A 26,098-nucleotide genomic window follows, 5' to 3' on the forward strand; every position below is an offset into this window, starting at 1 on the left:
GTCTCCTGTTGACATTCAAAAGTTTTGCAGCTGGTTATCCCTTGTTAAAGTGGTAATTTTTCTTCAGGTACATATCACGAGTTCATACAGGCTTAGACAACTTTATTGCGAAACCCATTGATACTTACTTTGTGAATCAGCATGCAATAACCTTTTTCCTCAGATGGTGATGGCTAGCACGAGGGGACATTGGTTTAACATTGAGGGGCGACAGATGTAGGACAGATGTCAGAGGTAGATACTTTAGTCAGAGAGTAGTAAGGGTGTGGAATACCCTGCCTGCAACAGTAGTAGACGTGACAACTTTAAGGGCACTTAAATGGTCGTTGGATAAACATTTGGATGATAATGGAATAGTGTAGGTTAGATGGGCTTCAGAGTGGTTTCACAGGTCAGCACAACATCAAGGGCCGAGGGGACTGTACTGTGCTATAATGTTGTATGTTCAATAGAGGTGCGTGAAAACCTAGCTCAGTCCAATTCTGCCACGACCCAACCACAAAAACATAGTTGTTGGAAAAGCTCTGCAAGTCTGGTAGCATTTGTGAAGGGAAAAAAAAAAGGACCCTTCTGGAGGAAGGGTCACCAGACCCAAAACATTAACTCAGGAAAAAAGTTAGTTAATGTTTTAGGTCTGGTGACCCGAACTCAGAAGGGTCCTCTGTTTTTTTTTCCCTCCACAGATGCTGCCAGACCTGCTGAGCTTTTCCAGCAACTTGGTTTTTGTTCCTGATTTAACAGCATCTGCAGATCTTCGGTTTTTCTGTCACGACCCAACGTTCTCACACATTGAACTGCAAGTTATACAGAACCATTGTGGCCATTCTAATACAACGGAGTGCAGTTTGAATTCAAAGCCTTTCTATTTTGCATGTTTCAATTGGTTACTTCTGAAGGCTGGTAACTTGCAGAAGCATATCCAAAGTGATGGATTAATTCTGAGGTTGTAATATCTAAATTGCTTGAGCACCTGGGATTTGTCCGGACAGTTCATAAAACCTGGGTTAAGGGGCGGGGAAGAGCCGGCAAGGAAATACATAATGGGAGATCTTCAACTGAATAAATAGGTGAAATGGCAATATATTGGACTAAAAGTGAAGAAATAGCACAAAGTTCTTTATTTCATGGTAAGTACAAGAATAATTTGAAACAACACAATTTTTAGAATGCTTATCAATTTCTTTAGTGACAGATTCCTTTCAATGTTATAACTCAATTTTATGAAAAATAACACATTTCAACCAATAAACCTTTCCCAATCAAATACCAAAATAAGGGTAAATATTTCTAAAGTTTCATAATTGGATCTTCTCATTTACAAAGAGCATTGAGATAGCTTAAACATAACTTGTCCACCCGTATTGCTTCAGAGAATGACTTCGGGTTCACCACTATTTCCAATTTACTTCAGTTTGATTATATTTGCATAAGGTACTTAGAGGAGAGGCAGCTTAGGTTAAAAATTAACTAGGACAAAAATATAAAAAAAAGGGTAAAAGTAATGAAAGATGGTGAGGAAAAAACACAACCAAAAATACTTAAAAGGAGCAGCAACTGAGCACTGTTACAGAAGGTATCAATTTGCTGCCAAATAAAGTTAAAATTAGACCAGCAGAGTACAGTAGGGGACAGATTCAAATTAGTAAAGAGTATGATCAACACCAAAAAGTTCTTCCAACAAAATTATTAACACATGAAATGGAATTATGGAGCATGATAAATGTCTCAGATACGATGAAGCAAACAAACATCAGGCACTTTCGGTTGGATGAATTAAAATAGTCCAGAAGACCTACCCTTGTTGATATCTCCATGATTTTGTGAATTGTGATATTAGATGTGGTCCCAAGGAAGAGATTTTACTTAATACATCGTCATCCACATTGATATCAGTTTCTGTGTAAAAGTTATATGGATGTCATGATGCTTTCTTAAAGCCCTTCAAAATGGGATAGATGTTTTCAAAGGCTTCATAGATCTCTGAACGTACTTTGGCACCTGCCGATAAACAAACATTTTCAACTCTCTTCTCTGAAGAACACGTTAGTATTTCTAATGGGGTGCCAAATATTAAAAGGCATCTCACACCAAATCTATGACATAAAAATGTCAAGTTTTTAGCAATTTCTGTGCTGATGTACAAAAATTCAGCCTACAGAATGCACATTTCTTGTGCAGCGCTGCAGTGATAGTGCTATTAACAACAAGAATCATTTTATTGAAGCTATAAAATGTAGAAATTTATAAATAACAAGGGAATATGAAGGTACATTTGTTCAAACTAAGCTGTATTCATAAAAATCAGCTAACGTCCATTGGAAGCATGATTTTGTTCTATCAATAATACTTGCAAAAAAATTATTGAAGAAGTTTTGCTGACAATGAAATAAATGGTCATAGATAACTTATAGCTTAGATACGATGAAACTATTTTGTCCAGTTAGGTGAAAAATGGAGAGAGCATGCTTGCTTCAATTACAGAAGTTATTTCTGCTACTTGAATTATACAGTCAATTAATCATTGCAGAAATTGCCTGAATAATTATGTGAAGTGAACAATTTCCTACAATCTGTAATAATCTTGCATTTTCTTTTCCATCATATAAAATTTAAAAAATGAAAAATAAGGCCAATGCATCTTACTTGCAGAGGTACTTATATAAATACTGATAACTGTGCACTTGGCTTAAAGAAAGGAACAATGAGTAATCGGAATACAGAACTCAAATTAAGTTGGTTAATCTTCACAATTATCTGGATTTTTAAGTAAAAAGTTTTACTGATTATTGTTAATAAGTACAAGACACTAAGAACAGGTACTTAATTGTGGCTAGATAACAAGTGTGGAGCTGGATGAACACAGCAGGCCAAGCAGCATCTCAGGAGCACAAAAGCTGATGTTTTGGGCCTAGACCCTTCATCAGAGCCTCAAAAACGTCAGCTTTTGTGCTCCCGAGATGCTGCTTGGCCTGCTGTGTTCATCCAGCTCCACACTTTGTTATCTTAGGTAGAGAGGAGAGTATAGGTGAGGAGGTAGGGAGGGGATAGGCCAGTCCAGGGAAGACAGACAGGTCAAGGAGGCGGGATGAGGTTGTAGGTAGGAAATGGAGGTGCGACTTGAAGTGGGAGGAAGGGATGGGTGAGGGGAAGAACAGGTTAGGGAAGTGGAGACAGGCTGGCCTGGTTTTGGGATGCAGTGGGGGGAGGGGAAGAATCTGCACCTCCATTTCCTAACCTACCACCTCATCCCGCCTCCTTGACCTGTCCATCTTCCCTGGACTGACCTGTACCCTCCCTACCTCCTCACCTATACTCTCCTCTCTACCTATCTTCTTTTCTCTCCATCTTTGGTCCACCTCCCCCTCTCTCCCTATTTATTCCAGTTCCCTCTCCCCATCCCCCTCTTTGATGAAGGGTCTAGACCCGAAACGTCAGCTTTTGTGCTCCTGTGATGCTGCTTGGCCTGCTGTGTTCATCTAGCTCCACACTTTGTTATCTTGGATTCTCCAGCATCTGCAGTTCCCATTATCACTTAATTGTGGCTACTGGCTGCCCAACTGCATAATGCGTTTGAATAGAAACATTTTTGAAGAAACGATATAGTTTGAACAATTCAAATAGCACATTGATCAATGGCTGTCACAAAAATGCACTAGATCAATAAGAAAATAGATATTAACAAAATTTGTTTTTACCTGTCAAAACAACCTTGCCAGAGACAAATATTAGCAGAACAATTCTTGGCTTGACCATTCTATAAATAAGACCTGGGAACAATTCTGGTTCATAGCTGGAAATTAAAGATTGTTGCATTAAAAGTGTAGATACCAAGAAAGTTAAACACTGATCTTTGGTCTAAACTGAAACCTATTCAGTAGCAAATCTATAACAGTTAGGCAAATTCTTACATCGTACAATAATTCAATTAGCAAATATCAATGACATCATTCTCAAATCATCAATGAAGACAAGATGTTTTTCTAAAGTCACTTCACAGTAGCAGGCAGAAACCACTTGACAGTATTTTCAAATTTGCCATGCTAAAACACATGCTTTATTTCACCTTGCCTTCAAGGTGATGCTCATGCCCATTGATTTTTCTGAAGCAAAATGCTGATCTGAAGAACACTCCAAAGCACTGACTTTTAAACATCAAACAGAAGGATAAGTCTCTGTCACTTTTGTGCCTTGCTTAGCAATCATTACTGGAAGAGGCCTTGAGATCATCACCGTCAGTTGACAAACGATGAATAATTCATTGGTTCAGAAGCAATGAGAGAAAACTGACTTAAAATTGGACTGAGGCAATTCAATAAACATACACACGTGTATACAGATACATAGACAAATTTAGCATTCAATCTGAAAATGTCACTTCAACAGTCACATGCAATTCATGTCTTAATAGTTAGTGCAATGTACAAAAGATAGCCAGTACGTGGCAAAATAAAAACAAGGGGCAGAACCTCTGATTCAGCAGCATAAACGGATTGAATCAAGTGACTGTCTTAACTGACCGGAACACACTGCATACGAATGCTGTCATCACCTTTGTTAAAAAAAAATACAAAATCACATACTCAATCGCAGCACTGTAATCCAAAGTCATCTGTAGGAACACATGTCTGACCTACATGCATATTTATACATGCAATAGTGTGTATCTTGGCCAGCATGAATGGCAACAGAATTATGTTGCTGCACAGCCCCTATGCTGTCAGTTGACTCTCTGACTAACCTCAGCAGCATTAAGCATCGAGAAATTAGACCAGGCCATTTCGAGAATTACAAGTATGCAAGAGTCCAACTTGGATTAAATACTATGTATAATAACATGTGCTTATAAGAAAAAAAACAATTATTTAGCCGAATAAAAATTACAAACTACTACATTGAGACTTAAAATATTTCGCAAAATGACAGACTTCCATGCCTCATCTCACTTGGGAACGTCAAAACATGACTTTTTACTGTTACACTGGTACTTCCTATTCTCTAGTATTTGGTTCAAAAAATCAATTCTTCACATTTGACATGGACATTAAACGTTGACAAGAAACAAGCTTGCATTTATATAGTGCCATAAACATCTTTGGAATGCTCCACATTGTTTCAGAGCCAATAATTGATTTTAATTGCAGAAGCATTTATTCCTTCACTCTTCATGGGAAATTAGGTGTGATTTTATTTCGGTCGTGCTGGTTATAGGACAATGTTCATGTGAGATAGGGAGAATCTGTCTGATCCTCAATTGATGCCGTGGAATATTTCAAAAATTTACCTGGCTGTGACACATCCATGATGAACAGAAGTTTCACCACATTAGGTTATGCATTTAAACGTCTGGCATAGAAATTAAATCCACATTGTCTACCTCAAAAATAATGTATTACTTTAGAATTGAGGTTAACGCAGTATTTGATAAATCCAGCCTCACGGGTTGAAAATTATTTTCATTTACAGTAAAATTTTTTTTTTCAAAAAAATTAAACAAGGTATTCAGAAAAGGTGGGCTTCACCAGAGTCAAAATGGAACTAATCCCTGGGTGAAAAAGTAAATAGAGTAGTGGGGATGTATTTAAATTTGTAAGGCAGGAGGGTGAGTTGACTAATGGGCATAGTTATGGAGGTACTAGAGACAGCAAAAAGAGAGAAGGTGCAAAACAGAAAAAAGGAAGTGAGGGAAGAGTCAAGTGTTGACAGTGAACAAAGAAATGGTTGCCTCCGAATGGGCAAGAAAGAGATAAGCGTAGGGTTAAATTGCGTGTATGTAAATACAGAGGACAGTGAATAAAACTGTGGAACAAGAAGAATTTGCTGCAGGCGTAAATGACGTAGGAATATTGACAGAAATGTGGCTCAAACCAAAACAGGACTGGATATGTAACATCTGGGGTTATAAGATTTTTAGTGTAAATAGGGTGGGTAAAAAAGGTGGTATAGCAGCTTGGTCAGGAACATAGATGGTGGCAGTTTAGGAAAAGAGGTACGAGACCTGGGTGTCATGGTGGAACAGTCGCTAAAGGTTGGCATGCAGGTACAGCAAGCAGTGAGGAAAGCTAATGGCATGCTGGCCTTTGTAACAATGCTGTCACTTTAAGAGGTTATTTTGTCCCCTTCCTAAAAAAGGGATTGTTAGGCACAGGTACCAAGTGGTCTCTAATAAAGTAAGCAATTTGTGAAGCCTTGGGGTTTTATCCCCCTCCAAGTTGGAACCATGGAAGCAGTCTGGGTGTGGCCAGCTGCCATAGACCAGGCTTTCTAGATTTTAGGTTTCATTTTAAGCAGAAGCATTTTTGGGGTTTCAAAAGAGTTGGCAGCTTCAGTCAATTTCTCGTAGCTGTTACTATCTCTGAATTTTCTCAACGTTTTTTCCCTCCTGTATGGTCTCCGAATTCACCTCTGGGCCAAGGGTTGTATTTGTGGGATGATACTATAGTGCAGCAGTTAATTAGGAACAGTTAGTGTATCTATTATTCAGTTATTCAAAATTAGGTTATTCAAAATTCCTCTGTCTTTTGTTTGTTTTTGACAATAGCGTTTAAGTAAATTGTGTTTTGCTTAACATCAAGTAGTTTGACTAGCCGCATTGCATCCAGCAAATGGCACTTCGCACTTACCTTTAAAATTAGAAAGGCCACTTTCTTAAAGTATTTTGAGGGAGCCTGGTATGGTCTGTAACACCTTCATAGCAAGAGGATTTGAATATAGGAGTCTAGCTGCAGTTGTACAGGGCCTTGGTGAGGCCACACCTTGAGTAGTGTGCGCAGTTTTGGTCTCCTAATCTGAGGGAGTCCAGTGAAGGTTCACCAGACTGATTCCCAGGATACCAGGACTGACATGAAGAAAGAATAGATCGACTGGCCTTGTATTCACTGGAATTTTGAAGAATGAGGGTGGGGGGAAAATCTCATGGAAACAAAATCCCAGTGCGACTGGACGAGCTAGACGCAGGAGCAACGCTCCTGACGTTGGGGAGTCCGGAACTAGGGATCACAGCCTAAGAATAAGGGGTAAGTGAATCAGTACTGACATGAGGAAGAATTTCTTCACTGTTGTGAACCGTAGAATTTTCTACCATAGAAAGCTGTTGGGGCCAGTTGGTTAGATATATTGGAGAGGAATCTGGATGTGGCCCCCTTGTGGCGAAAGGGATCAAGTAGTATGGTGAGAAAGTGAGAATGGAATACTGAACTTGCACAATCATATCAAATCGTGGTGCAGGCTTGAAGGGCCAAATGGCCTATTCCTGCACCGATTTTCTATGTTTCCGTGACACAAATAGATTAAAAGCTTTAACAGGAATGCAATATAGGTTAATACAAGTGTGGTTCACTTAACAGGCAGAAACAGGAGAAATTATAACAATGTAGAATAAGGAAACGGCAGAGAAATGAAACAAATACTTTGTATCTGACTTTATGCTAGAAATACATTTGCCTTTTTGGAAAGAGAGCGGAATCGCGGTCAGTGATAATGAGAAATTTGACATCACTATGAATAATGTTAAATGGAAGAAAAATTCAGAGGCCTAAAAGCTGTAAGACTACTAATGGCTTATATCTTTAAGTCTTAAAAAATGACCAGAGAGATAGAACATACAACATTACACTGCAGTACAGGCCCTTCAGCCCTTGATGCTGTGCCGACCTGTGAAACCACTCTGAAGCCCATCTAACCTACGCTATTCCATTATCATCCATGTGTTTATCCAACGACCATTTAAAATGCCCTTAAAGTTGTCATGTCTACTACTGTTGCAGGCAGGGTATTCCACACCCTTACTACTCTGAGTAAAGTATCTACCTCTGACATCTGTCCTACATCTATCGCCCTTCAACGTAAACCTATGTCCCCTCGTGCTAGCCATTACCATCCGAGGAAAAAGGCTATCGCATGCTGATTCACAAAGTAAGCATCAACGGGTTTCGCAATAAAGTTGTCTAGGCCTCTATGAACTGGCAATATGTACTTGAAGAAAAATTACCACTTTAACAAGGGACAACCAGCTGCAAAACTTTTGAATGTCAACAGGAGACAATTAACAATGAAATAAGTGCTGGAAAAACTCAGCAGGACAAGCATCTTCTATGGAGACAGTTAACACTTGAGTTCACAATGGGTTTAAAATTGAAATCATGACAATCTGATACGGAAATAATCAAATACGTTGTTGTGAACAATTGATCAGTGTTGGGGATGGTTTATGTTTATATGTGGAAATTGGGAACCCCATGAGGGCAAATGTTTATCTGTATCCAATATCCAAGGAATGATTGTTCATAGATTACTTATTCCTTGGTAAGGTGACTTGCCTTCTGGACTTTGAGTTGGTGAATCCAGTCTTCGCTTACAGCCATGAAAGATGTATAGCACAGAAACAAACCCTTTTGCCCAACTCATCCATGCCAACCAATATCCTCAGTAAAAGTAGTTGCATTCACCCTATATTCCTCTAAATCCTTCCTCTTCAGAAACCCATCCAGGTGCCTTTTAATTGTTGTATTGTACCTGCTTCCTCTGGCAATTCATTCCATACATACCATATGCATGGTACCCCTTACAGTCCTTTTTGTTAACATCTTCCCCTTCACCTTGTACCTAGGCTCACCAGTTTTGGACTCCCCTACCCTTGTGAAAAGACCTTGACTATTTACTCTATCCATGTCCCTTATGATTTTATAAACTTCTATCAGCCTCGAATGTTCCAGAGAAAATAGCCTCAGTCTATTCCATGTTTTTCCCTCGAGCAGGGAGACCAGAATTGAACTCAGTATTCCAAAACAGGTCTAATTGGTGTTCTCTACAGCCGCAACAGGACTTCCCAACTCCTATACTCAACACACTGACTGACAATCGAGCCCAAAGGCTTTCTTCACTACCCTGTCTACCTGCAACTCCACTTTAAGGAATATGAACCTGCACCTCAAGGACTTTTTGTTTGGCAGCACATTGCATATCAATCTTGTGCTAACAGAATGTAGCATCTCACAATCAAGATTAAACTCCATTTGATACTCGTCAGCCTAATGGCCTATCTGATCAAGGCCCACGACACCATCAACTTTGGTGTCATCTCCAGACTTACTAAATGTACCTCTTATGTTCATAGACTCCCTTGAGTGGAACTGGGTCTGTATTTACCCTCAGAGCATCCCACCCAGACCCTTTCCCTGCAATCTGCACATCCCTCCACTCTATGGAAAATTTAGCATAGCTAATCCACCTAGCCTACATATCTTTGAACTGTGGGAGGAAACGGGGACACCCAGAGGAAATGGGGAGAATGTGTAAATTTGAACCCAGGTCCCTGGCACCGTGAGGCACATGTGCTGCCCACTGAGCCACTGTGCCACCCCATTTGTGTATTAAGAACGGTGCATCACCTTACATTTTAATCTTACGTGATGTCAATACTTCCAGCATGATTTCAGATTCAACACTTAGCATCTAATTTTAATCTTGGTGTGTTGCCGGTTCAACATCAGTAAACATCGAATTTCAAATGGCTAACACCACTACTATTAATCGACGACTGCTGGTAGTGGAACGAGAGCAGAGAGAGAAACTTGTATCACACGGTGAAGAAGTAGAACTATTGCCTTTCAAATCCATAGTTCAGTAGATTGAAGGCCATTATGCCAGTAAACAGTTAATTTGGTTATTCAGAATTCGCTAGATTTTAGAATGCTTCTTGTTTGGATGTGTTAAAATTGTAATCCTGCTACTTAAAGATGAGCTGACAGAAACATGATTACAGGCCACATAGTCTGAGATCAGTAGTAGAAGTGCTAGGATCTGTTATGTGGAACAGAACAGCAGAATACTTTAAAAAGTGTCATTAAATCAAGTTGGCATGGGTCTATGGAATGGAAATTAGGCTTGAAAAAGCTGTTAGAATTTGTAAGTGGCATGATCGATAAGGGGAACCCACAGACGTATACTTGCAATTTCAGAATTCATTTAATAAGGTTACACAAAAGAGGTTAATCATAGATGAATGGGGCTTCATGGGATTGAAGTCATTATATAGCATGGATTGAGGTTTGGTTACAGACAGAATTGACCAAGTACGAATAGCCAGTTATTTGTAGAATGGCAAATTGCTGCAAGATCCAATGCTTGGGCCTCAGCTACTTTCACTATAGGAACCTATCAATGACTTGAATAAGGGATAGTGTGGGGGTTGGTCAATAAGACAAAGATCGGTAGAGAATAAGCTGTCAAGAGGATGCAAAGGAGCTTCAAAGGGATGTTGACAGATTGAAAGAATAGACACAAACATGGCAGAATAAACATCAAGTATAAAATTAAACACACCAATCGTCTGTCTTGATTGATGATGCAGCCTGTAATCTTCTGGGAGTGCATGAACTTTCACTTTTTCCGATTTACTCTGTGGGTATTGCAGGGATTTCTGAAGTTTGTTGGTACACCCTTGCAATACAATTGTTGTCAAACTTTCATTGCTTTCTCTTTTTGGCTCTTGTTTCTGCTGCAAACTGCTGTTGCCTCGTAATAACGGTGTTTTATGACAGAGACAGAATCATCCAGAAAGTCAGGCAGAACAAGGTGTTTGTAATTAAGTCGTTTTGAAAAACACACAGATAAGATAAAGTCCTAAAATGGCTTAGGAGAAGTTCCAGGGGCTAAATGCTGTTGGAAACTGAAAATTTGGAATACCCAAATACTTGATCAGAAAGGTTCAGTAAGGAAAAAGCTCCAGAAACCAATTACAACCATGCCAATTGAACAAAGAACTTTAAAATAGAGCTTTTCACAAAGGTTTGAGCATCCTGTCAAGTTGCCGTTGAGGGTAAAAGGGTTGTATCTTCATTTCTGATATTTGTTGTAAGACCATTTCAAATTCTCTAACATATTGTACAAGAGTTTGTGTCTTTTCCTTTTATGTGTAATGAACTATGGTGTCCTTTTGTTAAAAGTACATTGGCGATCTCTTGAGAATATGGTCAGTGACTAATCAGCACAGTAAACAAAGAAAAAATAAAACTATGGTCAATCAAACCATACTCAACTCTGCAATTTAATTTGTCCAAGATTACCATCAATTGGTTTACAGAATATGCTGTATGAAGATACTCCTATATTAACTCAAAAGCTGGAAAGGCTTTAATTTAAAAAATATATTCTAATTATAGAAAGACCCTGAATGATCCAGAGAAAATGGCCTTTAATTGTACAACTCTGCTTTACAGTGTGGGAATAATGACAAGTCTATTAAATCATAGAAACAAATCTGAAGGACTTGAGTAACCAGTCACTCCAGATATTTTTGCTCCCCCAAAAAAGCTGAAAAGGCAACAAACTGTTTACTTCTTAGTTATATGTGCATAGGCTAGGTCATAAAATTGATATGCTCAAAAGCATACCTGTGATACGGTGTTGCAGAAAGTAATCTTAGATGTCTCTCAATAATCCAGGTGGTAAGCTTACTGCTTGGAAACTTTAATACGATCGCAAACTGAATGCCAATCTAAAGTTAAAATTTTATGCAGATTAACAAAGTCACCTGTATTAATTTATTTTTTGAGCAGAAGAAAGAAATAATTTGGCATGGACAGAACTCAAAAATACTTGTTAAAATCTCAACTAATTTTATTTCTCCTCTCCAATAGAGGACAGTCACTCAGAATAACAAGGAGGCCTTGATAGAATATGCCATCTCTGCATTCCAAAAGCAGCAAACATTGCACAACTACATTTATAACTATGCATCCAAGGAGGCGAGGAGCCAAAAAAAAAGTGCCAAGTTATTCATGTGGGTTTTTAATTCATAGGATTACTTTCAGTAGCAACTATCTCACTAATGGGAATAATTTAATGAACAGGGTTTGGATCAATGCAGCTTGTTTGAGACAGTCATGCAAAATTTATTTCAAAAATCATGTAGGTAACCTTTGTGAAATTTAGTTATACTGAGACAAGATCCAAATTCTGATTAAACCCTACTCTGCTATGCAGTAGCCTTGCAGCCTTCATTGCTCCCATTTCCCCAAGACATCAAAATCCTTTTTATAAATTAATGATTACTCTCTCATTTATAGAAATCATGTTTCTCAACCCCTGCGCACTTCATTCTGGCTACTTTGCATCCTCCAACTCAACTTCAATTACAACTCAAATGTTATCTCCAAATTCTTTTTGCCTTGTTATCAATGTTCAACAGTTACCAATCTCCCAAAATTTGATCTTCCACATGTCTAGTTCTTGCCCCTATTCCAACACCCCAGAAAGTGTTTTAAGGCATTTTACTGTAGAAAATGAGCAATAAAAATGCAAGTTTTTTAAAATTTCAAAACCCAAAATCCACTGTTGCAAACTGATACAATCGTTGGCCATTTTGATATGTGAATGTCATAGTAATTATCATAACACCATCCCTCAAAACAAAATAAAATCAAAATTTTAAAACAATATGAAACTACATTTAAGCCTGAAATGGATTTACAAGAAAGTCAGTCCTGGAGTATGCTGTACCTGCTGAACTGTTGGTGGGTGAGAACCAACCCCTCTAATCTGATAGGAAATTTCACATCACAACTTCCAACCATGTTCTGGACTTTAAAATCAAGAAACTTTGCTGGAAATCCAAGTTTTTGAACAACACGTGCATATTTCCTAGCTGCTAATCGGGACTGTTCTTCACTGTTAAGTTGAAGAAAAGAGATTCCCGTTAATTAAAATCATGGACATGCATCATGAGTAACGTTCCGTAAATTGCATCAAACGTTAATATTTTAAAACTTAAACAGGATATTATACCTTTTGGCTCCAGTGCAAACCATCTTGCCTGAACTGAAGATTAATGCTGTAGTTCTGGGCTCTCTTATTCGCATTATCACTGCAGCGAACCGCTATTAAACACAAGTCAGAACAAACTTAGGTCTAATTATAAACAGCTACTACTTTAATACTGATATTATAAATATTTCTAAATTCTGCCAAAAAAAAGTACTCTGACCCAAACTCATGAAAACTTAAAATGTTGTTCATCTGGAAAAAAATAAACTCAAAGCTGCAGGTAAGAACTAACTATATTTTGGGTACATAGTTTAAAGATGAGGGGTCTCCTAAGGTTCGATAAGGAGCCACTTTTATATCTTCTGAGAACATTGTCAGTTTATGGAACACCCTTCTCCAGAGACCAATGGAGGCCAGGTCATCAAATATATTCGAGGCAGAGTTAGGAGACTTCTGATTGTTGAGTCACAGGGACACACAGAAAAGTGAGGTTGAGGCTACAAATCAGATCAGCCACGATTGCACCAAATGGCAAAACAGACTCCAAAAGGTTGAACGACCAACTTCTGCTCCTAATTTTTGCATTGTGGTGTTTTCCTTTATTTATTCACAGGATAAGGGGCGTCGCTAGTAAGACAGCATTTATTGCCCACCCCTGATTGCCCAGAGACCAGTTAAAAAATTCAACCACATTCCTGTGGTGCTGGAGTCACATGTAGGCCAGACCAGGTAAGGATAGCTGTTTCCTTCCCTAAAAGGACATTAGAGAACCAAATGGGTTTTTCCGACAATCGACGATGGATTCAGGTCATCATTAGATTCTTAATTCCAGATATTTTATTGAACTCAAATTCCACCGTCTGCCATGGCAGGATTTGAATCCAGTTCCTCAGAACGTTATCTGGGTCTCTGGATTAACAGCCCAGCGAGAACATCACTAGGCCATCAAGTCCCCACATTATGGGAGAGGAACATAATGTAATGTGAATGCACAAGTTAACACGTGCATATTAGAGGTACTTCTTTTATTTATTCCTAAATCTGCTGAAACAACCATTCTGACTCAACATTATATGGTATACCACACAACTCATACTTCTCTATGGATACCAAATTTATTTTGTTTAAACTCCCTGGATGTGGGGGTCAAAGTGAGGCCAGCATTTATTGCCCATCTACTCTCAAGCTCCCTCAGTCGAGCAAAAGGGCAGTACATAGCATTTCAAAGCTCATTCAAGTCACCATTATTCATGAGGTAGTCTTGACTGCAAGCCCAATCAAGTGACACAAAAGTGTGGAGGACAACAGTTTAAATATCACTTCAAAAGGTTTATATTTTCTCATTTACAACGAAGGTAATTTATGATGTTTGGCATAGAATCTCTTCCAGTCATTTTTCTATGCTAGATTCTGGTGGTGGGGTATTTCTGGTGATTATACTAACTTGAAATAGATTGTTGAAGTGCAGATTGAAGATACAAGATCATTCTTCTCACAATGTTCCTTGTACAAAGCCCGGCTTTTACCAAGGAACGAATACAAGCCTGGTCCTAAATTCCTGTCAATGGCATCTAAGATGGCCATACAAAAGGGAGGACGTTTTGTAGCAGAGTTCAATTTTCACCATCTCCAATGACCTAGCTAAGACTAAAAATTTGCAAAATTAAACTAACATTCTCAATTCCACACCTTGAACTTTTAATGTAATCCTTTCCATTGCAAAAAGGTTCTGAAGTCATTTAATCTACAATACAACTTATTTGCATATGGTGCTAACATTGATAAATGTTACCATTGATTCCAGATACCAATCATCTAACTTGTCAACAATGCACTGGATCAGAAAAAATGTTTTTACATTTTACATTTTTAATCAGATTCTACTGGATGCAAGTCAAACTCTAGTGATGAAGAAAAATCAATTAACACATGAAACATTCATATCCTGTTTGAAGAATTACCTTTGGATTATATTCAGCATTTCTTGCACACAAGGCTATTCTCTTCAGGTCCAATTTGCAGGCCAAATTAACAGTGGAAACAATATTTCTGTGGAAAAAGAATGAAAGCCAAGGTTATGTACTAAGTAAATCCGCACAAACATTTTGATCTGATGTATCCAAAAGTCAAGAACACGGATTTCTAACCTCATTGGTTGTAATGTACTTCAATCTCTCCCACTCCTGCCTGCAAGATGCATCTGCAAATGCAGGAGGAGCAGAATGCTTTTAGCCACTTGACAATTGGAGGCAGTTTAGAGAAGGTTCGCTAGATTATTCCCGAGAAAAAGGCTTCTCTTAGGAGGACAGATTGAGCAGTTTCAGCCGATACTCACCAGAATTAAGAATCGAATTGAGGTAGAAGATAGTAAAATGGATTGACAAAATAGGTGTAGAAAGAATTTCCTCACGTGAGGAAGTCTAGAATGAGAAGTCAATTTTAGGATAAGGGGTGCCAGATTTAAACAGAGATAAGGAGGAATTACTTCTCTTGAAGAGTTATAAATCTGTAGAATTTGCTATCCCAGAGAGCAGGGACACTGGGACATTGAATACATTTGGGAAGATAGATTTTTAATTAGTAATAGGCTAAGGGGTTATGGGGAATGGGCAGGTAAGTAGAGCTGAGATTGCACTGAGATCAGCCATGATTGCATTGAATGGCAAAGCGGACATGAGAGGCTGAATCACCCACTCCTGCTCCTGGTTCTTTTGTTCTTGTCAACCTAGGTTGGTGATGTGCCCAGCCCAGACCATCATAGAAGGCATCCTTCCATCCATACACTCCATTTCCACGACTCGCCACCAGGGAAAGGCAGCCAACATCATGAAAGACCCATTGCACACTGATAATGATCGCCTACAACCTCTTCCATCAGGCAGAGGATACAGAAGCCTGAACACATGCACAAGCGGGTTCAGGAACAGCTTCTTCCTGGCCATTATCAGACAAATGAATGGGCCCTCTAACCTCAATTAACACTGATCTTGCTAACGTTGAACTTGCCCAGTGCATGCCCTGTGCAATATAACCTGTGTGCCTTTAAGTACATCTTAGTTTACTATGATCTGCCTGTATTGTTCGTAAAGTTTTTCACTGTACTTTGGAACACATGACAATAAAATCAATATGCACATTCTCTTAATTCAATCCTCTGACACCAGTCCAAGGGCTTGGCCAAGCTAAACTGCCCAGGATGGTCAGAGTCATAATCTTGTCCATGTAAAAGGATGAGAAGCCGATATCAGACAGCACACCACTTGACTTGACTATTTCCTCTCATTCCAATAGGAAAATAGAAAGAAGCTATGACAATAGATGAAAACATGGTACAGCTCTTTCTTTGGTACAGGTAGGTGATATCCTGTGTTACTGATGAGGCAGCAGAGGATATGCAGAGTCAGTGGTGGGTTACAACAAGTAAGCAAAGATGTTGCAGGCAATCGTGTGGACTCTTAGATATAAGCCTTGGTGGGAGCTAGATATGTAGTAGTTTGAGGATATGTGCCTTTAAGGATTTCTGTCCTGCTTCTCTTGAAGACAGGTGCTTTAAACCTTGTACCAAGATGTCTGCTCTATGCAAAGCCGAATAAATATCTTTGGGTTTTTTTCCCTCAAAAGATAAACAGAAGCAGCATGAGTGGCTGGAATCAGGCTCACAAAGACCCAGGGTTCCATCGAGTCAGTCATACAACATGGAAACAGAACCTTCAGTCAAACCAGTCCATGTTGACAATTGTGCTAAACTAAACCTGACTGCTCCTGGCCCACATCCCTCCAAACCTTTCCTAACCAGGGATTTATTCAAAAGTCTTAATTGTTGTTACTGTGCCCACACCCACCACTTCTTCAGGAAGTTCATTCCACATGGAAAGCACCATCTGTGTAAAAGGAATTGCCCTTTGTCTTTTTCCCCCCCAATCTCTCACCTTAAGAATATGCCCTAGTCTTGAAACTCCCCATCCTTAGAAAAGATAACTACCGTTAACTCTATCTATAGCCCTCATTCTTATAAACTTCAACAAAGGTCACCTCTCAATGTCCCACATTCCAGTGAAATAAGTCCTCACCTACCCATCCTTTCTTTATAATTCAAACCTTCCATATTTGGCAACATCTTGGTAAATCTCTTCTGAACTCCCTCTAGATTAACATTATTTTTCTCGTAACTTGGGCAACCAGACTGGAGACAGTTCTCCAGAAGAGGCCTCAATGTCCTGTACAACCCAAACACTGACGTCCCAACTCCTATACTCAGAGGACTGAGCAATGAAGGTGGGGGGCAAACACCTTTTTAACCACCCTGTCTATATGTGACACAAATTTCAAAGCATTATGTAGCTGCACCCCAGATCCCACTGCTTTACAAGACTACCCTACACTCTATCATTAATTGTATTAGCCCTACCTTGGTTTGTTGTACCAAAGTTCAATACCTTGCATTTATTCAGATTGAACTCCATCTGCCATTCTTCAGCCCATTGACCCATCTGATCAAGATCCCTTCGCAATCTTAGAAAACCTTCTTCACTGTCTACTATGTCACCAATTTTGGTGTCATCTGCAACATTACTAATGATGCCTTCTAAAATTTCATCCAAATCATGTGTAAAAATGACAAAAGAAAAGAGGACCCAGGACTAATCACAGTGGAATATCACTGGTTACAAGCCTCCAGGCTGAAAAGCAACCCACCACTATGACTCAGTCTCCTGCCATTAAGCCAATTATGTATCCAATTGGCAAGTTCACCCCAAATCCCATGTAATCTAACTTCATTAATTATTTTTGCTTTCAGTTGCAGGAGTTGCGATTTTGGAGTTGAAGCGACATCTCTCTCTCTGTTGTTGTTGCTGCTGCCAAAGCGAGTGTTCTCTCTGTTGAGAGATTCATTCTTTTGGTTATCTTCTGGACTGAAAGAGATAACAAGTGAGGGAAAGATAATAAAGTGTGAAGCTGGATGAACACAGCAGGCCAAGCAGCATCTCAGGAGCACAAAAGCTGACGTTTCAGGCCTAGACCCTTCGTCAGAGAGGGGGATGGGGTGAGGGTTCCTCCATCCCCCTCTCTGACGAAGGGTCTAGGCCTGAAACGTCAGCTTTTGTGCTCCTGAGATGCTGCTTGGCCTGCTGTGTTCATCCAGCTTCACACTTTATTATCTTGGATTCTCCAGCATCTGCAGTTCCCATTATCTCTGATACAAGTGAGGGAAATCTGTTTTTCTGTATTTGCCTTTGCAAAGTGTGTGTTTTTGGGATGCTACATTGAAATGATTGTTCAGTGATACCTAAAATATGTATTAATTTAATTATTTTGATAGAGTTATTGTTGTGCCAATTCTTCTTTTTTGTTTAACCCGTGATGGAAGAATAAAACACGTTTTGCTTAAAGCCTAGTAGTATGACTAATTGAATCACATCTGGAAGGTGGTGCCTTACAATGGCCTTTAAAATAAAAAAGTTAAGGTCTCATCTATCTCCTTGATATAGTTTGAGGGTTTTGTCTGATCCTAACAATAGAAGCATGAATAATCAGAGAGAAGATGACAGCATTTACCCTCGCAGAATGCAGTGCTTGCTGTGTGTTCCTCCAAATAGTTTAGACGTGGTTGACAATCTTGGACCAGGCTAGCAGGATCTGGTGTCATGGTGTCCATTGTTGGTCCTAGGCTAAGAAGTGTTGCCTCTGCACCATTCTGTTCACCAGGGCCTCTAAGTTTCTACCTGAAAATCAGGGCACCAAAGTTTCATAGTCTGCCATGTCAAGAGCAAATGGCATGTGCACCCAGACAAGTTTTGTCAGCAATTAATGGAATCCCCAAGACAGAGATAAATGGGGTACCAAACATTATGATAAAGAATGATTGTGTTTTTGATAGGTACAGGTATAGCTTTGAGCATGAAGTAACAATAGAATATTTAGAAGCCTTTGGAGCAACAGAATTAGACCTGACAATAAAAAATTAATCAAATATCTAATCAAAAGTTACATTCCATTGACCTGAGATATTAACTATTCATTTTCATTCCTTGAAAATCCAAAGGAATGGAGTGCAATCATTATGTTAAAGTTACCTTGAAAAATCATGAGAGAAATAGAACATACTTGGAGAAATTGAAGAGGAGAAATTTGGATTTAGACAAGTGAGTACATATTAAACCCAAGAATACATTTTCAATACATCACTCAGTAAACCAATGGAAGAGGTCATCAACAGTTCTATCAAACAGCACCTCCTCAACAATAACCTTCTGAGTGACCCTTCCACCAGGGTCACTCAGCTCCTGACCTAATTACTGCCTTGGTTCAAACACTGACCAAAAACAAAAAGACGAATTCCAGAGGTGAAGGGAGAACGACAGACCTTCATATCAAGGCCATATTTGAGAGCGTTGGTATCAAAGGAAGCCTAGCAAAATTGAAGTCAAGTGGAAATCAGAGTGTATGAATCTCCATTGGTTGGAGTCATACCTGACACATAGGTGGTCGTAGTTGTTAGAAGTCAGCCAGCTCAGCATTGCCACAAGAACTTCTCAGGGTATGTCTTCAGCCCAACTTCCTTTAGTTGCTTCATTAAGAACGTTCTCTCCATCACATGATCACATGTGGGGATGTTTGCTAATGATTGTGCACTGTTCAGTACCTTGTGTGACTCCTCAGATACTGAAGCAGTCCCTGTTCCAATCTAGCAAGACCTGGACAGAACCCAGGCTTGACCCAAAATGTGGCAAATAACATGCACACCACACAAATGCCAGGCAATTACAACCACCAATAAGAGACAGAGACAATCTAACCACCGTACACTGACGTCTTTAGTAACACTGAATCCTCCATTATCAATATTCTGGGGATTACCATTGCACTGAGTTATCCAACTCCTGAATCTCCAAAGCCTTCCACAACCTACAAAGGCCTTAGTAAGGAGTATGATGGAATACTCCCCATTTGTCTGGATTCATACATTTCCAATAAGACTCAAAAAGTTTGGCAGCTTCAAGGACAAAACAGCCTGCTTAATCATTTCCATAAACCTTCAATTCCCCCCACCACTGAAGCTCAGTAGCAGCAGTTTGTGGTATCTGCAAGATTCTCCACAAAAATTCAGCAAAAATCTTTAGACAACATCTTTGAAATACAGAACCACCTCAATCTAAAGGACACAGGCAGCAGCAGCAGCACCACCTGAAAATTTCTCATCATCCTGACTCAGGGTATTGGCGTTCCTTCAGTGTTGCTGGGTCAAACTACCAGAATTCCCTCCCTAACTGTATTTAACGTCTACTGACAGAGTAGCTAATCACTGACTTCTCAATGTCAAATAGGGACAGACAATAAATGTTGGCTCAGCTAGCGATGCTCAGAGCCCACAAGTGAATATAAATAAAAGCCTAGAGAAACAACATTTGCATATGCTTCACAGCATATTCGAAAAAGCATTCACTCGTGTTTCTCAAAACTTAACAGATGAAACATGACTGACAGTAAAAATGGCATATCCAGAGCCTACATGGTACCTTTCTTGGCTCGACTTTTGAGAACAATCAATTGTGTTTCAAGCAAAGAGAGGACTATGACATAGATGGCTGTATACTGTCATTGAAATTAATCCAGTTTGTACACAGGCAAAATATTCATCGAATTAGATTTTCTTGCAGGGTTAAAAATTTGGGAGAAGAATATAAACATGCAGTATGCTGACAGAACAAGAGGTACTATAAATTTTCTGAGATCAAGTAAAATCAACAATAGTCAGAAAGAATATCAGAAATAACTAGACTGGAGTGAATGCAGTTTGGAATTGGAATTGGAATTGGAATTAACCATAGCCACATGTACTCACACGAGTATCGTGAAAATCATTGTATTCTAGAATCTCTAGTGTGGAAGCAGGCTATTCAACCCACTGAGTCTACACCTGAGCTTCCGAAGAGCATCTCATGGAGTCCCAAACCCCACTCTATCCCTGTAATCCCATATTTTCCATGGCTAATCCACTCAGACACTATAGGGAATTTAGCATGATCAATGCACATAACCAACAGACTGTGTAGGATACTGGAGCATCTTGAAGAAACCCACACAGACATGGGGAGAGTATCTGTGTGGAGTTTGCACAGTTGCCCAAGGGTGGAATTAAACCTGGGTTCTGTTGCTGTGAGGTAGCAGTGCTAATCAGTGAACCACCGTGCTACCACAGTGTTTACACGTTTACAGCACCATCTGAGGTACCTAGGTAGAGATTCTTAGGGAAAATAATTAGAAATGTAAAGACATAAGAAGTGCGCAATACATGAGAGAAAGAGAGATTAAGAGTTCAGACCAACAGTCCTTCTGATGCAGACACACAGGGCTTCAGCTCAAGGCCAGGAGTGTTGGGAGTCAAAAAAAAAACTTAAAACTAATAAACATTTGTCTAAAAGGATGGAGATAGCCAGAAATAATGGTGTGAAAATGTGTCAATACGAAACCTCATGCTTGTTACAAGGAACTGAAAAGATAAAATTTTTTTTCATTTTCTTGCATGCCTCAGAAACCAGGGCAATACGAAAATATCTGAATAAATTGAGGTGTTTGAATTATGGATGTCAAGATCTATTCTTAAAATTCCTAACAAGCTGTAAGACAAGTAAAGAGAAGTACTTTATATTGCAAGGCCAGAAGGAATGCCAAAAATAGGGATGTCTGGAGAAACCAATGTCATTATTTTTGCCACTCGATCAGAGCTGAAAAACTACAGAGATCACTTCTGGATGGCAAAGTGGAGCACAGCAGAAAGAGGTCAACTTAGCTGTAGGATAATAAAATGTGAGGCTGGATGAACACAGCAGGCCAAGCAGCATCTCAGGAGCACAAAAGCTGACGTTTCGGGCCTAGACCCTTCATCAGCTGTAGCTGGATGAAAGATGTGACAGAGCAGTTGCAGACGTGCAGTGGATGTGCAAGGATAGCAAAAGGCAGATGCGCGTGGCAGGTCATCACAGCAGATCTGGCAGGAGTAGCCCAAGCAGCAGCAGATAGAAGTAAGTTGATTAATGTAAGTGAAAGCAGTTCAGCCTAAGATATTGCTGAATATATCCTCATACATTATGGAATAGACTGTTGTATAATTCATTAAGGTCCCAGATACACTATTGTTTTCACTATGCTCTGATCAGTCCACACTTCCAATAACTTGGTGGGCAAAAGGCATGAGGAACCTCATCACACAAAAGCAGATCTATTTCAGAGGCAGGTCTATTAAAGTCTTGGGGATGTTTTCTTATTCATGATGGGAATAAAAATATTGTTTCTCATATTTGGGCATGAATTCCACGATTATGGCTTCAAAAGACATTTTGTCACAGTGTTTTGTTTTGCACTCATCAGTACAACTTGCAAAAGGTACCAATGGAAAGGGAAAAGAACACATTCAAACTTTGAGAAAAAAGTGCTGATTGTTTGACAAATGCACAGATATTGCCATGGAAAATGCACTTGTTAAAAAATGATTAAAGTTACTGTCAAGCTTCAAGTTTTAAACCAGGCAGCATAATTATTTGTCAAACATCGTCTTGTGAAATGAATCAGAAAATGGCACATTGTGTGCACACGTGCTTTCTGTTCATAAAGCATAGTGTGATGCACTTGCACTGGCAGAAACACACATATTAATACATGGAGCCCTGTTGTAGAATTAGGTTTGGTTAGATGAGCAATCAACCTGAAGATATGATACCAGTGTGAGATGAGATTCTGGAGCATGGGAGCACAAGTTGAAACCTTGGAAAAGGGATGTAAAACTCCATTAGGACATGGGTTAACAATCAGCAACAGTGAATGAAAGATGGCAGGACAGGTAGGCACTAATAAGTAAAAGATGATGGGGTCAGGGGTATGATGTCAGTGCTGGGGAGCAGCAGGCTTTTGCAATTATGGGTACAGAATAAAGCAGGAAGTTGGGGACGGAGGCACTCCTTCTGAAGTGTTACCAGAACATTAAAATCTGCATGCTGTTTTCTTTACACAGCAAACACTGCTATTAGAAATAAGCCCTACAATTTCACATGTGGTGATCTGTAGTGCTAAAGAAGGGATTTCTGAGAGTAGTACACTTTGTTTTTAAAAACAGTCCATGTACTTCAGTATCAAACTGATCCACTCACAACAGGAGCGAAGTTTTAACACATGTGATATGCAGATCCAGACTCAGACCAACCTCTCTCAGTCTTTTGCCATATTTTCTGTATGGCAATAATATTTCTGTTGAACCATCATAAACTTTTAATTGAGAACCGAAACCTAAATCAAACAAAATTTTAAAAAGGGGTTATGATTCAAGTTACCCCAAGAAACTTGCACTTAGGTACTGCTGTGAACAAAAACAAGACAGGGCTCAAGATACTAAAATGGATCCAGCTCACCACAGTTTAAAGATGTGGTTTAGGATAACCAAACACTGAACCACCTCTCTTTGAAACAAAGCTGGGTAACTCAAGCTCGGGAATGAAAAAGCAGCAGATAATTGAGGCAGAGCGCTCAAGGATATCAGTTTCATCTCCTGCACTTTTACCATCTCCCTTCCAGAACATCAATAGAGATCCTCATATCCTTACTTTCCAATCCACCAGACTGTAAGTAAAAGGACCATCCTCTGTTGCTTCTTACATCTCCAGTAGGATGCGACCACCAAGCACATCTCCTGTCCCCATTATCAGCCTTCCACAGGAACCAGGTCCTTCATAACATTGATTCACTCCTCCATCACTCTTAACACTCCCTCACTCCCCCGTGGCACCTTCCCATAAAATTGTTGGGCAAGTGCTAGGTCTTCTTTCAGCTCCTTCTTCCTCACTGCCCAAGGTGCCAAGCACACCACGTAGGAGAAACAAGATTTTATTTGCAGTTGCAATCTAGCCAACTGTATTTGCTGTTCATAATGCAGTCTCCATTATGTAGGCAAGACCAAATGTGGACTGGGTGATCACTTTGCAGAACACCTCTGCTCTGTCCATAGGAATGACCCTGACCTTCCACTTGCTTGTCATTTCAATAATCTATTTTGTTCCCATGCTAACACTTCCGCCCTAGGGCTGCTGCAATATTCCAGCAAAGCCCAACTCAAGCAACAGGAACAATACCTCATTTTACACTTCAGCACTTGACAGCCCTTAGGGCCCAATATTAAATTCCACAACTCCTGAGCATGACATTTATCTCCTACATTTTACTTTCATACTCCTGACCACTCCATATATACACACACACACACATCTTGTTTATGCCTTAACTTTGCTCTCAGCAAAGTGGACCAATTTTCTCCTTTTCTTACTTTCACTGAACCGTTTCTTGATCTGTATCATGTCCGCAGCACCATTAACAACCTCCCAGAACTGTCTGGGAAGCTAAGGAAGAGATTGCTGGGTCCCTTGCAGCGATATTTATACTATCAATAGCCATGGGTGAGGTGCCAGAAGACTACATTGGCTAATGGGGTGCCATTATTTAGGAAAGGTGGTAAGGAAGAGGCAGGGAACAATAGACTGGTGAGCCTAATATCAGTGGTGGGCAAGTTGTTGGATGATGATTCTGAGGGACAAGATTTACATGCATTTAGAAAAGCAACGACTGATCAGAGATAGTCAATATGGCTTTGTATGTGAGAAATCATGTCTCACTAAAGTTGAGTTTTCTTGAAAAAGTCACAAGGCAGATTGACGAAGGACGTTGTCTATATGGGCTTCAGCACTGCTTTCGACAAGGTTCTGCATGGTAGACTGGTTAGCAAGGTTAGGTCACATGGGATCCAGGAGGAAATTGGCTTGAAATGTAGGAGATAGACGGTGGTGATGGAAGGCTGCTTTTAAGACTGTGACCAGTGGCATGCTGCAAGGATCAGTGCTGAGTCCACTGCTTTTCATCATGTAAATAAATGATTTGGATGAGAATATAGGAGGTATGACTCGCCGATGATACTAAATTTGGTGGTCTAGTGGACAGTGAAGACAATTATCTCAGAGTACAATGAGATCTTGATCAGATGGGCCAATGGGCCGAGGAGCAACAGATGGAATTTAATTTAGACAAATGTAAGGTGTTGCATTTTGGTAAGGCAAATCAGGGCAGGACTTATACAATTCATGTCAGGGACTTGGGCAGTATTGACAAACAAAGAGACATGGGGATGAAGATCCATATTTTCTTGCAAGTGGAGTCGCAGGTAGACCAGGTGAGAATACATTTGGCATGTTTGTCTTCATTGGTCAGTGCGTTGAATTTAGCAGTTAGGGGGTGTCATGTTGCGGCTATACAGGATATTCATTAGGCCACTTTTGGGATACTGTGTTCAATTCTGGTCTCCCTGACATAGGAAGGTTGTTGTTGAACTTGAAAGGGATCAGAAAAAATATTTGCAAGGATGTTGCCAAGATGGGACGATTTAAACTGGCAGGAGAGGCTGAATAGGCTGGGGTTATTTTCCCTGAAATGTCAGAGGCTGAGTGGTGGCCTTATACAAGTTTAAAATCATGAGAGCATAGATACAGCGAATAGCCAAGGACTTTTTCCCATGGTAGGGGTATCCAAAACTAGATGGCAGGTGAGAGGGGAAAGATTTAAAAGGGACTTCGGGAACTATATTTTCATGCATGTATGGATTGGGCTGACAGAGGAAATGGTGGAGGTGGGTACAGTTACAACATTTAAAAGACAGCTGGATGGGTACATGACTAGGGAGGGTTTAGAGGTATATGGGCCAAAGGCTGGCAAATGGGACTAGATCAACTTCAGATATCTGATTGGCACGGAGAAGTTAGACCAAAGGGTTTCTGAGCTGTAAAACTCTATGATCGTAAGACTCTTTGACTCCAAGCACCTTCACATTATATTCGACTTCTCCCCTTCTGTCTACAGCCAAAAGAAAAACTTCCTGCCCCTCGAAATTCTAAAGGCTGCGTATTGGACTTGAAAACATGAGCTCTGTTGTTCTCACCACAGATGATTTCAGACTGTCTGAGTTTCTCCACTACATTTCTGTTTGTTTGTGTGTCAGAAAAGTATATTGGCAGCAACCTGACATAAGTTTTAGAAAGAGAGGAAAAAAAAAATTGTGTCCCAGGAAATACATACTCTGGATATTGCATTCAATGTTTGGCATAAAAAAAATCTTTAAACAAACATACTCGGGGAATGTAAATACTTACTGTAACTGGGGACATATTCCAGAACTTTCTACAGGGGTCATTGGTGTTACAGGAGTCATAGGTGTCATTGGTATTGGACAAACAGAAGGTGATTCATTGGTGATTGGGGTGGAAATTGTATTGTTTGTTGAATGGCATGACTCCTCGCTGTTATC

The 26,098-nt window shown here is 39.8% G+C and overlaps 1 protein-coding gene across 1 annotated transcript; it reads right to left on the minus strand.

Moving 5' to 3' along the window:
• Positions 1-1,718: 1,718 nt before the first annotated feature.
• Positions 1,719-26,098, minus strand: LOC125455753 (TATA box-binding protein-like 2). Its single transcript, XM_048538164.1, has 6 exons — positions 25,944-26,098; positions 14,724-14,811; positions 12,784-12,875; positions 12,499-12,666; positions 3,696-3,790; positions 1,719-1,998 (listed from the first exon to the last, which is right to left on the minus strand). The coding sequence occupies exons 1-6, from the start codon at positions 26,009-26,011 to the stop codon at positions 1,919-1,921; spliced, it is 591 nt and encodes a 196-aa protein (XP_048394121.1). The 5' UTR covers positions 26,012-26,098; the 3' UTR covers positions 1,719-1,918.

This window comes from Stegostoma tigrinum, chromosome 10 (assembly GCF_030684315.1).
Source record: "Stegostoma tigrinum isolate sSteTig4 chromosome 10, sSteTig4.hap1, whole genome shotgun sequence".
Taxonomy (NCBI): Eukaryota; Metazoa; Chordata; class Chondrichthyes; order Orectolobiformes; family Stegostomatidae; genus Stegostoma; species Stegostoma tigrinum.